A 15280-nucleotide genomic window follows, 5' to 3' on the forward strand; every position below is an offset into this window, starting at 1 on the left:
AAAAAAAAAAAAAAAAAAGTCTTTAACTGCAAGCTTTCAGGTACAAACACCCTTCATCAGGCATTGAGAAAAGATTGTAAAAGTTCTCCTGGGTAGAAATGAAAGTTCATATTTCATAGGATTTCACAGAGGAGTCAATAGTAGAAATGATATCTTTTATTGACTTCTCTATGAAAGCCTATGAAATATGGACTTTCATTTCTACCCAGGAGAACTTCTACAATCTTTTCTCTGATGCCTGATGAAGGGCGTTTGTGAGTGAAAGCTTGCAATTAAAGACTTTTTTTGAGAAAGTCCTGTTGGTTTAATAAGAGATCTCTACTACAAGTCCCGATTGCCTTTTCCTCTAGGCCAGAAGCAGGCAGTTATCTCAGGCAGAGGGCCGGTTACTGAGTTTTGGCAAGCCATCGAGGGCCGCATGACAGGCAGCCGGGGCAGATAAATATTAATTTTCTAAAATTTCAAGGAGTCCCACAGACTGGATAGAATGGCCTACTCTAAACCAACATGGCGACAACCTGGATACCTCAATCTCATGAATTTTTGGTAGAAAAAGGGTCATTGCATAGGAGCAAATCCACACCTACACGACCAGCGTAAAGCATGGGAAACCTGCAGAGTTCATACTACGTCAGTATATACCCACGTATGTGTAGAAAGCTTATGGTTTGTGCGCACAAGCTCATGCTATAGACAGACATATACACACACATCTATATACACACCATAATCTTTATCCACATACACAGGTCTACACCTGTGTGGCATGGGCTACCTCTATACTATACACACATTGACACACACATCTGTGCGCGTGGTAGATATGGAGAGAGACATACGTCCGTACCCCACCCCGCCCCGCCTCGCCGACGTCAGGCCCAAGTCCCTGCCTCACCCGTAGGCAGTAGGGGCAGTAGCTCTTGCTGAAGACCAGGACGCGGTGGGAACCGACCAGCGACCGCACGCGCAGCTTCAGCCCGTCCCAGTCCGGTAGCCGCGTTTGTCCCGGCGGCGGCATGGTCTGGTCGGGTCGGGTCGGGTCTAGTCTGGACGGGTCGGGCCAGGCCGGGCCGCGCACTCGGATGCAACACCGCAGTCCGCACGACTCCCGCTCCCGCCAGCCAGCCAGCGTAACCGCCTCGCCCCGCCCCTTCCCTTCCGGGTGGAAGAGTCCATTTGGAAACACGTAGGGGTGCTCCTCTCCCTCCCATTGGTTACACGCCCCTGGGAACGGGGCTGGGAGGAAGAGTCCACTCTCCAGCAACGCTTTCTCACGTTGGTAAATCACTCGCTACCCCCCGGAAGGAAAATTTGGGCCAGTCCAAGGATGGGGGAGGGCGCATGCGCAGCAGCGTCTTGGGGGCTGGTGGGGGTGGGGGGGGGTGCGCCATGTGACCAGTCCGGCTCTGCGCGGGAAAGGGGAGCCTGAGCATAGGAGCTGGGAGCTGCACGTGAATCAAGGAGAATAGATCAATAATAATAATTATAATAATAACAACAAGTTATTAGAACAGTAGTTATGATGACTGGTCGTCAATCATTAAAAAATCATTTAAAAAATATATAAATAAAACGTTTTATTTATTTTAAATAAAATAATTTAAAAAATGACTGGTAATCACTGACTGCCTGTCTTGCATGCAGACCAGCCCGGCCTCTGGCTGCTTTACTTTTCATTCCATCCTGGAAGAGCACACGCCAGCTGCAGATGCTTCCTCAGCCTGACGAAGGGTTTTTAAACCCAAAAGCTTGATACACTTTTTTTCCAGCTATTTCAGTTGGTCTAATAAAAGATATCAGATTTACCCAAAGAACCTTGTCTGGTAATCAATAATTCATCTTCCTTCCTGCCACCTCGTATTGAAGGGCCGCTGACGACTATGTGCAATGTGTAACCTCTTCGCAGTAGGGCGGTTGATCTAAATAATCAACCTAGCTAGGATCATTCACCACAGACAAGGTTGTTTGGGTAGATCCAATATCTTTTATGAGATCAACTAAAATAGTTGGAAAAATCTTGTCAGGTACAACCCCCCTTCTTCAGGTAGAGGAAGCCATATGCATTTGCTCGATCTTTTGTTTGACAGCAAATTGCAAAATTGCCTAACTCATCCCACGAATTCCACTGAATATCTAACACAATCAGCTTCCATTTAGTAAAATCTGGGACACCAATCCCCATGCTCCGTTATGAGCAGCCTTGGCATTGACAGAAATGGGCAGTCAGTTTGCAGCCGGGTTCAATGGTGAGCTCGCACATGCTGGCCCTGACAAAGATGCTTCCTGGCCCCAGGGCCAATTTTTAAATTTTGGGATGAAAATCCCACTTCTGGGAGGCTCAGGGATGCAGCCTCAGAATTTATGAGTCTCCCAGAAAATCCAGGAAGATAAGTCACTTTATCAATATCTAGAAGGAGATGATGTCAAGAAGGCCCTGCACAAGATGTCAGATGCTGCAGTTGAGTCATTTTTTTAATACTACAGAATGAGAAAAATTGGGAGAAGCCGCCATCTGCAGGCAGAGTCTAACATTACAATTATTATGTGTCCTGACTGCTATGATTTATTAACAAGCTGGGATGGGGGGGAAACAAGAAGCTAGATAAGACAGTGCAATCCTGGACACAGAACAGTGGAAGTCTTTTTGTTCATAAAATGAAGCATGGGTATGGTGGCAGAGGAATTTTGGCAATTTTTTTATGATGGCTCCAGAGGTGTGAGTTCATGCTTGGGCTGAAGGCTGCTCCCAATCAAACAAGCTCCAAATGGGCACCTTGTTCTTGCTGGGAAGTCACTGCTAGCCTTGGGGCTCGCTTACATGCTGTTGGCTACAAAAAGTGACATGCTTTAACTGTGCTAACCCTGGGGGGCGACAGGCTCAGACAGACCACTGGATTTTTTGATAGTGTAAAAATGGCTCAATAAACACCTGACAGACAAGGTTCTTTGGGTAAATGTGGTATCTTTTATTAGACCAACTAAATCAGGGGTGGGCAAAATGCGGCCTGGGGGCTGGATGCAGGCTGCCAGGCCATTCTATTCGGCCCCCGGGGCCCCTAGAAATTTTAGAAAATTAATATTTGTCTGCCCTGGGCTGCCTGTCATGTGGCCCTCAATGGCTTGCCAAAACTCAGTAAGCAGTCCTCTGCCCAAAATAATTGCCCGCCCTTGAACTAAATAGTTGGAAAAATTGTGCTTTGCAAGCTTTTGGGTACAAACACCCTTCTTCAAGCAGAGGGAGAGTCTGCCTGAGACTTCAGGAAGAAATCCCCTTCCCCTTCCCTGGTTGGTACTGCAAAATGAAATACACAGGGAGGGAGAGAAGTTGCATGTGATGTGACCTTCAACCATCTAGCCACGCCTGATATTGGATCTTGGACTATTGGTTTGTCAGGGATTGTATCAGTTCTTGTGCTGAGATGAATAAAAGCTGATAGGTGACTCAGAACAGTAGAAAACACTTCAGCCAGGGTATGGTGCAAAGAAATTCCCTCTTCTTACTTCCTTCTCTTTGGTGAGTATCTGATTTGTGGCAATATTTGAATATTAACCCAAAAATCTGCCTAGCTCTCCAGTGACATGTGTCTGGCAATTAGTTTGTGGGTGGTTTTTGTGTGAGTTCGGGAAGAGGCAGCCCTTTGGTTGGGGTTTCTTTTGAGTGGACTTGCATTTTTCCAGGTCAGATTTTTAAGGTGAATGACAATTTAATTTGAAGTCAAATTTGAAAGCTAAGAAGGAGCAAGCTTTACCGTTGCCCTCACCTCCCCTGTAGAATATCTCACCTTCTGTCTTGGTATCTCTGCATTGTGTCCCCAGCATCACCTGGCATGGATGCTCCCCAGCAGTTGCTTCTCACTTACTTCTAGTTGCTCCAAGTCTGGAAAGGAACCGCTGAAGCCATTGTGGGTCATGCTCAGTGCCAACTCACAAGTATTCCAGAGACCCAGGTACTGAGAGCAACTGTCAGGGGATGCCCCTTGAACATCTCCACCAGTGCATTTCCAGGTTTGGAGCATGTGAGCAGGAACAGGGAAGAAGTTGTGCTCAGGAGGGTCATGCTGGGAGCATGGTGTAGACTAGTGATTCTTAAACAGGGTGCAGAGGCACCCTAGGGTGCTGTGAGATCCTTTGTAGGGTGCTGCATGAAGTGCGAGGAGGTAAGTGAGGTGTGAGGAGATGAGCAGATAAGGGCAAGCTTGGGCTCTCTTTGCCTAGCTGTTCCCTCACCCGCACTGCCTTCTCCTCTGCAAGGCGGGAAAAACTGCAATAAAAAAATGAGCTTTTGAAAGGGGTGCTGCTCCATTCAAAGAGGGGTACCTTGAGTCAGAAGGTTCAGGACCACTGGTGTAGACATACAACCCTGGCGCCCTCCCTTATCACTTACCCAAGGTGAATAGAAAAGGTGTTTCTTCCTTGCCGAGTGACCTGATGTCTCTGCATAAAACTGCATTTGCCTATTTTGTTTGAATCCTGTTGCGTTCAAAGGTGTCCAGTAATTCTTCATTCATTTTCTCGGGTTCTAGTAAGGAAGATTCTGCCAGGCCTTACAGAGGCCCATTATATGTCTGGTGTCTCTTCCTTCTCCCAATCCTTATTTTCTGCCCAGATTTATCTCTGGATTCTCTCTTTTATATCTTTGCCTACATACACCTCTCAGCATCCTTCATTTCACTCTATAGTTAGAACAGTTCCCCTAAGTAGCATTTGCTAAATATCTTTCTCCTCCTCTAGAATCAGTCCTTCTTGCAGCATTGAAAGTATAAAGTTCACATCACAACACTCATTGTGAGCCTGCTCCTGTTCCCAGAAATAATTTAGCTCCTTCCCTAGTTGAAATCAGGACTGGGACCCTCTGCATTTTTTATTTACTGTAGCAACCCTGTGTTTGAAGCTATAAGCTCAGTGAGGGCAGATACTATTGTCTGATTGACACATTTAACATTGCAACTAATGCTCACAGTTTTACATGAATAATGACGATGCTTTGCACTTCTGTAGTGCTGTCTTAGCACTTTACAGATATTAATGAATCAGGCCTTGCAACTTACTTGTGTGATAGGGATTATCCCATTTTGCAGATGGGAAACCTGAGGCATAGAAAGAAATTAAGTGACTTGCTCAGGGCCTCACAAGATGTCTTTAATATAGCTGGTAATGCAACCCAGCTCTGTCTCTTGCCATGGCACATGACTGTCTTTATTACTGTTTATTCATGTTAAAAAAATAAGCACAAGAGCAGCAATAACACCAGCAATAGAAATGGACCCAGTGGGAAACATTTGACAAGAGTGGCTGTATTCTCTCTTTCATCAATTGATCATCGTGGTTTGGTGTTAAGTGAGCCTTGAAAAATGGCCTGGGTCTATTACTACATTTATTTTAATCTTGACAATGGAAAAGTCCCAAATTGAGAATGTTTCTGGCCACCCCACAGAGAAACAAATGTCCCTTCATTCAAGTTTGGCAGCCTTCTTTTCAGCTTAGTCTTGTTGAGAAGCAGGTACAATCCCTTGCAATTTGTGGGTTTTTGATGTAAGTTGGGCAGGTTACAACAATTCATCATACCTTGTTGATGATTATCCAAAATTGCCCGTTTGTTTTCTTTCTGTGAATAATTTCTCTTTCCCTGTCTCTCTCAAAGAGACTTATTTAACTTGATTTTTCTGGGAAAGATTTCTTCTTCTTAACCATATAAGCCCCAAACTGACCTTAGCTGTCTACATTGTTTTCTCATAGTATATTGAATCAAGCTTAAACCACAGTCCTCATCTACAAGGCACTCCAGTAGCCTGGGCATAGCAAATCAAAAAGATTAACTCAAGTTCTCAGGATAAAGACAAATCTCCTCTGTCCCAATGAACCTTATATTCAATTAGGATAAATCTCGTCTCTGAGACTTTTTCGTTTTAGAGGTCAGTCCAAACCTGTGAAATGAATCCACACAGGAAATAAAAAAATCACAAACTGCTACCTCCTGTTATAAGCCCAAAATATTCTCCTTCGACTTGTCTCTTCTACTATAAACCCTGGAGCAACATGCACATGAACATAAATAAAAGAAATAAGCAACCACAGCAAAATGCTCCGCTGCATACTCAGCTGCCTCCAGGAAAAGGAACGAACACACCACATACGATAGATATCAGTCATGGAGCTGAACAGAAGGTGCTGGGATACTGGGGGGTGAAGGAGGTAGAAGAACCTATATAGGATAGAGCACAGTGGAGCAAATCAACCCTGAACGCACTGAGGTCTCTCAACTTCCATTAGTTTGAGCAGGACCTTGAGGAATCTCAGTACCTCAAAGGATCACACCCTTATATAGCACTGTAAATATACAAGACACTTTACAGAGAACAGAATAAGACACAGCTCCTGTCCCTGAAAATGCCAGTCTCACATAGCCAAGGCCAGACAGAGGACACAGATGGGAGTTTGAAAAGTGCAAACACCAAAGTAGGAAGGACTGCTGGCAAAAGTGGGCTTTGAGAAGGGATCCGGAGGAAGAGAGAGCTGGGGTGGCTGTTTGATGAACAAGAAGCAGGAAACTGTTTCAAACATGTTATGCCATGATTTGAATAATTATACCAGTGCAAGGCATCTGTCGTGGGTCTTCACCTTGTTTACACTGGTAAAAAAGGCTGATTATGCTTTTTTTAAATATGTTGTGTGGCCAAGTGTTGAGAGACAATGGGAATGATTCTCCCATCTGAAGAACTGTGCTTGACACAGGACTGGCAGGTGGAAGCTTTGGATGTGTAGAGAAGTTACATTTTTTTCTGGAATGCCCCCGAAAGCTGTCTGTAGACACAACACAACGTCCATAGCTGTAGAGTGCTTAAAAAATGGCTGATAACACAAAAATGTAACCCTGGTCTGCTATAGTATCAAACAGGGGGCCCTAGAGAACCTGTGTACAGGTCCCCTGTGAGGGTTAATTTTGGGTGCTAAGCCGGTAAACTCTGTGGCACTCCTGCACTGAGTCACCTGCCTCACTGCACCTGACCTAAAACCAATGCTTCGGGTGTCTTCCCTGGGGTGCCTACATCTGGCCAACCCCCTTCCTGGAGGTCACCCACAAGCCGGGATAACCGCCTCCACCACCCGGGCCTGGGTCTTTATTAGGGCTCTGTGCAGCAGACCCTGTGGACCTTCGGGGTGCTTAACCCACCATAGTACTTTGGGGTATTTCACTTTAGCCTGAAGCATTCACAAGTAGCCTCCCGTATGGGAGGAAAGTAAAAAGCCATGCCTATCTTAGCCAGCCGAGCAAAAAAGAGCTAAAAAGTCTTGCCTCACCCCTCTCAAGCACACACACAGCAAGGTGTGTTATAATAACAGATAGTTTTATTGACTGGAGAGGGAGAGAATGAGGAAGGAATACAAAACAACAGAAAATTGATAGAAAACCCTCTTGAGCAAATCAGAATGGGCTTGTTGACCCTTTTTATGCGTGTCTAGTTCACTGAATCTTAAGTTACTGGCTGAATCTCAGGCAAGTTACTTACATGTTTATCCAGAGACTGATAGAGCTCTGGAGGCTGATTGCTTGTTTCAGTGTCCCAAAATGTCTCCCCCTTCCAAGATGGGACGACCTCTTTTTATAACTTTTTATGACCTCACCACTAAGTCCGAACCAGAAGCAGCCCCATTGGATGCTGACCAATGCTTTTAAAAGACGTCAGTGTCACCAGGTGAGGTGACCTGGTCATTTGGCGGGGACATCCAAAACAAAGAAAGAGCGAGTTCCACCCCACTCTGGGATTTTTACCACCCAGTCATGTAGGCTCAGCGGTAAATGAGACAGAGGGGGTGGGATGCACGCTGACAGCAGTGAGGCAGATGGGGGGAGGGATTTCTCTGCAAGTCCCACCGACTTCCCTGGAAATAATTGTCTCGTACAAGAAGGGAATGGGGCCTGGGGAGTTTTGGAATTAACACATCACAGAAATAAAGCCTACATCTCCCCCCGTCATCTGAATCACACTAGTAGTACAGGGGTACATGTCTTGTCAAACTGTTAAGCCCTGCCCCCTGGCTGCCATCTTGGGACCAGAAGTCCCATCCCTAACCCCTGACCTTTGCCACCAGAAGTCCCTCCCCTTCCCCAGAAGTACTCCTTTTGTGGGGGGTTGTAGCCTTCCAACTGGAAGTCCCCCCCATTGTGTGCTCTGTGACACCATAAATCCCACCCCCTGGCTGCTATTTGGGATGCTCTGTTGGCTGCCATCAGTCCCAGAATCCCCTGTTCCCCTGTCACATGACCTGGACACAAGGCACCAGCATGACCTATCAGGTAGCAAGGGGTTCTGACCCCTCTAACAACTTGCCCCACCACCCTTGACCAATTTGTGAGGGTTTCAGGGATGTCAGATGTCCCTGAGAGTGGCGCTGAACCAACCGGGGCAAGTTTAGGGGTGGGATCTGGAAGCTGCTGGCCTGCCTCGTTTCCAAATCGTGTTCAGAAACCCTCCAAAGCAGGCCACATGTTTTCTGCGACCACGCTAATGCAGGCAGAAACAAATATGGATCCTTACACTTGCAAGCTCCAGACACTGTTCTGGCATCTCTCAGGAGCACTGTGGATGAGATTTTGGTAGTTGAGACAGATTCCCAGACTCCCAAGACAGGCCCAGGGACCATGGCAAAACCCCAACAACCCACATCAGACCTGCCAATGGCAAGCATGGAAATGTTGGACAAGCCAAACCGTAGGGACTCTGCTGAGGTAACTAATCTAGGTTTTTGGGGAGTGGCTTGCTGTTGTAATTGTGTGGGGTTGTGCTAACTATACTGTCTCTTTGCAGGTAGATGATGCCTTTATAGAGAGCTTTTGAAACCTACACATTGGTAGACCTGTGAGAGTAAGGTTCTCTTGCGTGAACTGGTTTTGTTCATCTCTAGAAGATAGGAGTTCAAGACAAAACTGAAGACTGTTGTATCAGTTTTGTTTGAGCCCATGGAGCTCACGGAGCCAGAGTACGAGCTTATGGAGGTTACAGAGCAGGGGTCTGAACCTCTGGAGGTCACTGAACCCCGTTCAGAGAAGGTTTCTTCTGTGACTTGGTTTTCCATATGTCTAAAAGGGAGGAGTTCAAGATAAGGCTGAAGACCGCTGTATATGTTGCATTTCATTACCTGATTAATAAACCTTGTTTTACCATGGTGTAAATAGGTTGTTAGGCACTTGAATCCACCATATACGTTAGTAAGGAGGGTACTACGGTTACCAGTCATGTCTACATGGGAAGCTTTGTTAAAGGAAATTTATTACACTCCTGGGGCAGCAGGGAGTTTTGGCGGGGTGAACTTACTTTTTGAAGTGGCTAAAAGTCAGAATAAGAATCTGAACAGAAGCCAGGGGACTACCTGGCTTTCAGATCAGGATGCTTACACCCTATACAAGCTGGTAAGGAGCCGTTTTAAAAGAAACAAGATTCTTTTTTCACACGTGGATGTGCAATGGCTGGCAGACTTGGTGGGTATGCAACAGTTCTCCAAACACAACAGAGGGTTTAAGTACATCTTAACAGAGATAGACATATTGTCAAAGCATGCCTGGGCCTGAGGCCTAAAAAACAAGTCAATGGGTGAAATATCCTGAGCTTTAAAACCATTTTCTTAGGGGGTTGCATGCCTCAAAAATTACAGACTGATTGGGGAAAAATTTTCACTGATGAAACATTCACTGATGAAATTTTCATAGTGGATGAAGTTGTTAGGAGTGTAGACCCCCATCCACCACCTAAAAGATCACGAAGATGAACCTATCGTGGGTTCTTTTTACCTTGAAGAAATACAAAAAGTGAACCCCCATCGGGACAGAGTTTACAGGATTGAAAAAGTTCTAATGGAGAAAAGAAAAGTGAGAAAGAAGCAGTTATTGGTGAAATGGTTCGGGTGGCCAGCTAAATTTAACAGCTGGGTGGAAGCTTCCCCAGTCTATAATGTTTAGGGGGTAAAAGAAAAATCATTACCTCCACTGGAAGGACAAGATGAGCGATGGCAGCTTTTAGATCACTGTACCCAGCAACGCCTGTGCCAGGGTTTTCTTGCAGAACACCAACTCGAACTTTACCATATAGCTACTTTAACCTCTGGATCTCCTGGGGAGTTGGGAGGTGGGATTAGCAGAAATACAATACCTGCACAGCTGGAACAACATCAATGAAGACACCCCTTTCAAAATTGTTTCCAGCCCAGGGAGTTTTGCATTTAACACTTCACAGGAATAAAGACTGCAACTCCTCCCCACCTCTGAATCACGCTGCAGCACCTTATCTGAGGGAATGGAAAGTTTGTACTTTGTTAAAACAGATGATAGCTGGCTGCCCTTAGATTATCCTATGAATCAATCAGATGCCAGCAGACAGCCCAGGTCCCTATTGGGACCTCAGGTCCACCCTTTGTCAAGACTAATGATGAAGAGAGAGAGCCTGTCAGAAGCCTAATTTGATAGCCAGTCATTTGGGTGACATGCAAATTGCCTCTATCCCAGAATGTATTGACTAATGTTCGTGGCAAATGATGTCAAAAGCCTTTAGGCAAGTTCACAGATTTTGGCACCATTAAGTAAATTATCATTGGCTGTGACAGTATGTGATGCACATAGTAACTGTGTGTTGCAAGGGTGGGATTCAGATGGAATTTGAGAGGGTTTTAGAGTGGGAGACATAGGCTGAATCCCCACACACTGACAAGATTGGGGAAACAGTGCTCTTTAGTTGAGAAGTGCAACTTGTCAGAGAGGGGACAGGCTTATCTGGCTTTGGTGTGCAAGTCCTAAAAAGGGTAGGTGGCAGTTGTGAGATAGGACTGGATTTCTCCCTCGAGAGACACACGTGCAGATGTCTGGAACCCAGAACCTTCACAGAGATTATTTCTCTCTGGTGCACTGGAGAGGCAATTATGATCAGCTGCTTATCTGCAGAGTTGGATTCAAGTGTCTCAGCATCTGGAATATGTGTCCATCATTTTCCCTAAAGACCAGGTTTGGCCCCCTTTGGGATGTCAAGATGTATTTGTTTAATAATGCTCAGTTTACCAGAACCTTATTGGTGGTGACTGGGGTGGGGTAGTGATTCTTTAGCTTGTATTTTTAATGGCTCTTTTGCATGCCCAGGACAGTTGTTTGCAGGTACCTGCATGGGGACAAAACGTTGTCTGTTGGCTTCAGCTTGTGGGTGCCAGGTACTCCTGACTTCTAGCCCTAATGCTACCATTGATTTCTTATGTAACCTCAGGGAGAAAATTTCAGACCTTTGCTCTGTTCCACCATCAGTAAAATTGGAATAATAATATTTGCTTGGCTGGTTGTGATAATTACTTACACTTTATGCAGAGCTTTAAGAGTGGATGTTCAATGCAACAGCAGTACAAAATTTTATAGAAATGTCTATGTAATGGTGAGATAAAAAGTCATTGTGTACCGTATATGCACAGTGCACTTCTATAATGGAATGCATTACCCAGCATTGCTTCAAGAAGTATAGGTGTGGCTGTATGATTTGGGCCATGAGATAAATGCTAACAAAACAGTTTCATGCCAGGGATTTATTTATTATCACCTGAAACATTTCAGCTTCATATTGTGCAGTGTCCACAGATTTGTGTGAAAAAATGTGCACAGTACTGCCGTTAATGTTGTGCATGAGTCTGCCCGGAAGGCACCAGTCTCTCAGCCTGAGGTGTGGGGGTGTGTGGTGTGGGAGGGTCGGTCCCCCAGTGCGCTCCCTGGCAGACCCAGAAGTGGACCGGAAGTGCTTTTGGTCCACTTCCAGGGCTGCTGCCGAGTGCACTGGGAAAACCCCCACGGTGCTGCGGGACGCTCCATGCACCCCAGCATCACAGAGTTCACAGCCCCTGCTCTCTAGAGGTATGTAGGAAAAACATTTAAACCTGTGTCTACGTTCAAATCTCTCTGAATCAATTCAGAGGGTACTGATTCAATTTGGAGATATTAAATTGTCCTCTGATTGGATTTGGATTCAGAGATTTGGCCACTGAATCTAGCCGAATCTCCACCAGATTGAATCAGGGACTGAAGCTTCACACAACCTTATTATATGTATAAGGGTTATATTTGTACAGAGTCTAGCACAATAGGCCTGATCATGACTGGATCTTCAAAGACACTGCTCCACTTTCAGACAATAATAAGTACTAACCACATTCAACCTGCTTTCAGATTTTGCATAGCAGACAATATGGTGATGTCCTTCAGCCAAACTCAAATGTCTCTTTAAACCAAAATTTGATTTCAAACACCTTCTTGGTGAAAACAAGTGGTATTCTATGGGCCAAACCTTGCTTTCTGACTCCTTGGATAACAGTGGAATCACTTGAATTGATAAATTAACCTTTTCGAAGTACATTGTGTCCATTCCTCACACTCCAAAGTCACCTTCCCATACTAAGTTTCTTAAAAGGGCTTCCTACGAAAAAAAAAGTTAAGAAAAGCAATAGAGAGAGAGAGAGAGAGTGTAGAAAAGAAAGGTCTTTAATCTTTTAGAAATATAGGAAGTTGGCAATATTTCTGAGCAATCCCAGTTCCTTTAAGAAGTTAGAGACAGCATGTGTCCCGGGAGAGTATTTTAATGAAGGTTTTTTTTATTCTAGTCAGTCCTGGTGAGATAGCTCAGTTGTACTAGCAAAGCAGGGGTCCTGGCCCTAGGTTCTACTCCCTGTTGCATTCCTCGCTTCCAGTGAAATTCCTAATTTCTTCATCTGTCCTTTGTGACTGTGCCACTGCCAACTCAAGGGAGAGGAGGTCAGCAGCTTCAAAGGTTAATATTTCAGGGTAGGGAATATTCAAATGTTTCCTGCCGTTTCTTTAGCTAGACCAATTTATTTTATCCTGCAGCAGCACAAGAGTGCTCAGCAGGGAGGTCAGATTATAAATTCAAAAGCACAGATTTATACATTGTCTTTTGTCACAGATTTATTAGCAGTTTGTCTCTGAGTCTATTTACATGACCTTTCCTTTAGGTAATTAAAATAATGTTCTGTATGGAGCAGGGGTTTTCTGAGCTTTGCAGCTGGTGGACAATTGTATCAGAGAGAAACCTTCCTCAGGATCCAAATTCCTACTCAAGTTTTCCCATCCCTACAAGCTGGTTCCTTTGGATTTTGCTGGGGTAATAGGCTGGATTTCTTGGGACCCATGGTGAAGATACTGAGATAGAGCTGTCTCCAACTTCCTTCCTGTTTGCTAGAAAAACTCAGCTTTAAAGATGAGAACCCCAGAAGCCACGAAAAGCCACCATTTTATGGCTTTTTTCACTTCAGATAACAAGTTGATTAGTAGTAATGGGTAAGGCTCAAAAAGCTCACAGACTTGGATTCGTGTCCCAAATTCTGGATAAATTCTCGCATCTCCTAATTGGGATGAGTCATGAGGTTGTCAGCGCTTTCTGCATTATAATAGCAATAACACAAGAACAGCTTCTCTTGTGATCATTCAATACTTCCAGGCTTGGCCAGGACCCAAGAATGCAGAGAAAATATTGTGTGGCAAGGAAAGAAATAAGATTACTTGAACTTTCTCAAAACTCAGAAATGCTTTACAAATGCAGGTCTAAGTGAAGGTTCAGTTAGATTCTTATTCAGTCTGCAATGGTTTATCTGGCTCAGTTTAGTGACAAACCCCAGATATAAACACCCAGTATTGCTAAGTCAGGATTTCATCACAGGTTTCTCAAGATTTGGTGTTTTATGTCAGCCATTTGATGTAAAAATCAGCCTGCATTTTCTTTATAAAAAAGGGATGTTTTATCCCTTGTTATTGTGGAGAAAGACTTGAAAACTGTAAAGCCTCAAAATCAGAAAGCAAATAAAAAGAACCAAATATTTTGATAGTTTTTAAAATTTCATGATTTTGGAATACTTGGGACTGGCAGTGCTAAAACCTTTGAATTGGAGATTTTAAGAAGTGTATCTGGCTCTTATCCAGATTTTGTAATTGGTCTTTTTTTTCTCCAATCAGATCAATCAAAAGCCCATATCTAAACATTCCTGAATGTTGAGATGTTTGAAATCTAGTTCAAGATCTGATCCTTATGACTTTGGTATATCTTGATTTAATTATCTTGAGTTAGCTACAAAACCCCCTGGTCTCAATGGGACATACCTCATGTTTCCTTGTGGGTATTCGTAATCTTCCCAGTTAATTTGAATGTAGTTAATCTATCTATGGTACATCTCTTGAGAAAAAAAATCTCAGTGCTGTTCAGTGAAAACCAAGTAGAAAACTCTAAATCTAATCAAATGCACTTATTGATTTGAATTAAGCCGAACCAAATGCTAACAATTTAGACATGAGTACCAAAGTGGAACCCATAGGCAAAAGCCTATGCAGTTTATAAAGGCAGCTTCCAATCTGCCTTTATCTTTAATGGTCCAAAGAGATTACTGATGTCAGCATGCCATGTTCAGTATAGCAATCAAGATGAAAAATTGAATGCTGCAATGTGAATTCTCCCCAGACCATCCTTCTACAACACCGTGATGATGACTGCAGTCTGCTCCATTACATACCGAGTAGCCATAAGTCTGCTCAAGTGCCCAGAGAGGCCCATGGTCAAGAAAACTTTGAAGGACCCTGCGAATGCCTAGAAAGTTGCCTAATGCTGAGTTTTGCATGGGATTCCCATGCAGCATTTTGTAGCGTTAAACTGTATGTTAGGGAGAAGGAACAAAGCAAAGAAGCACCGTTGTAACAAGTTATTCAACTTACATAATTAGTTTTGAAGCTCCCATAGGAGCAAAGAGAGAGCGAGGCCTAATCGTGGAACCGCTCTCACTTCTGTGCTCACTACTTGATTTTTCAATTGCTTTTTACTCTTCCTCATATGGAATTCGTTTCTGTTATTTTGACTCCTCTCTGGCAAAAGTGTTTTATGTAGTACCTTGGATGTTACTGAGTCATTGATAAGTGCTAACAAACCATCTGCTTATCTCAATTTGAGCCAAAGGATAGGCTGTAAAAGCTGGGCACTTTTTTCTTTTCCTTTTTAACGTGTCAGAGGAAAATGCAGCAGAGGGCAGTGTGTTGTTAAGTTTCAGGGGAACGCTTACTGAATTATGCTGCATCCATGGGAGCTAGGCTCATTCTAATGCCTGTAGAACTAAATAACGGAAAATTAAAAGCACTTCCAGTGAACGTGAGGGTTTCAGAGTTTAAAAAGCAGTCTTTTTTATGCCGTAATGACTTGACTGTTTTAATTTTTATAGTAATAGGAAAGTGCTAGCATCAGTATCTTTTTCTATTATGTATGGGCTC

General features: G+C 44.1%; 1 protein-coding gene across 1 annotated transcript in view; it reads right to left on the bottom strand.

Annotated features, from left to right (window-relative positions):
• TXNRD3 (thioredoxin reductase 3) overlaps positions 1–1107 on the bottom strand; it is a 43866-nt gene extending 42759 nt beyond the window's left edge. Inside the window, exon 1 of the mRNA XM_019504927.1 lies at positions 896–1107. Coding sequence (XP_019360472.1) covers positions 896–1018 — 123 coding nt within the window. The 5' untranslated portion in view covers positions 1019–1107. The remainder of the gene's footprint in view (positions 1–895) is intronic.
• Between the last annotated feature and the right edge of the window lie 14173 nt (positions 1108–15280).

The sequence above is a fragment of the Gavialis gangeticus genome, unplaced genomic scaffold (genome assembly GCF_001723915.1).
Source record: "Gavialis gangeticus isolate Ggan-Ray unplaced genomic scaffold, GavGan_comp1, whole genome shotgun sequence".
Taxonomy (NCBI): Eukaryota; Metazoa; Chordata; order Crocodylia; family Gavialidae; genus Gavialis; species Gavialis gangeticus.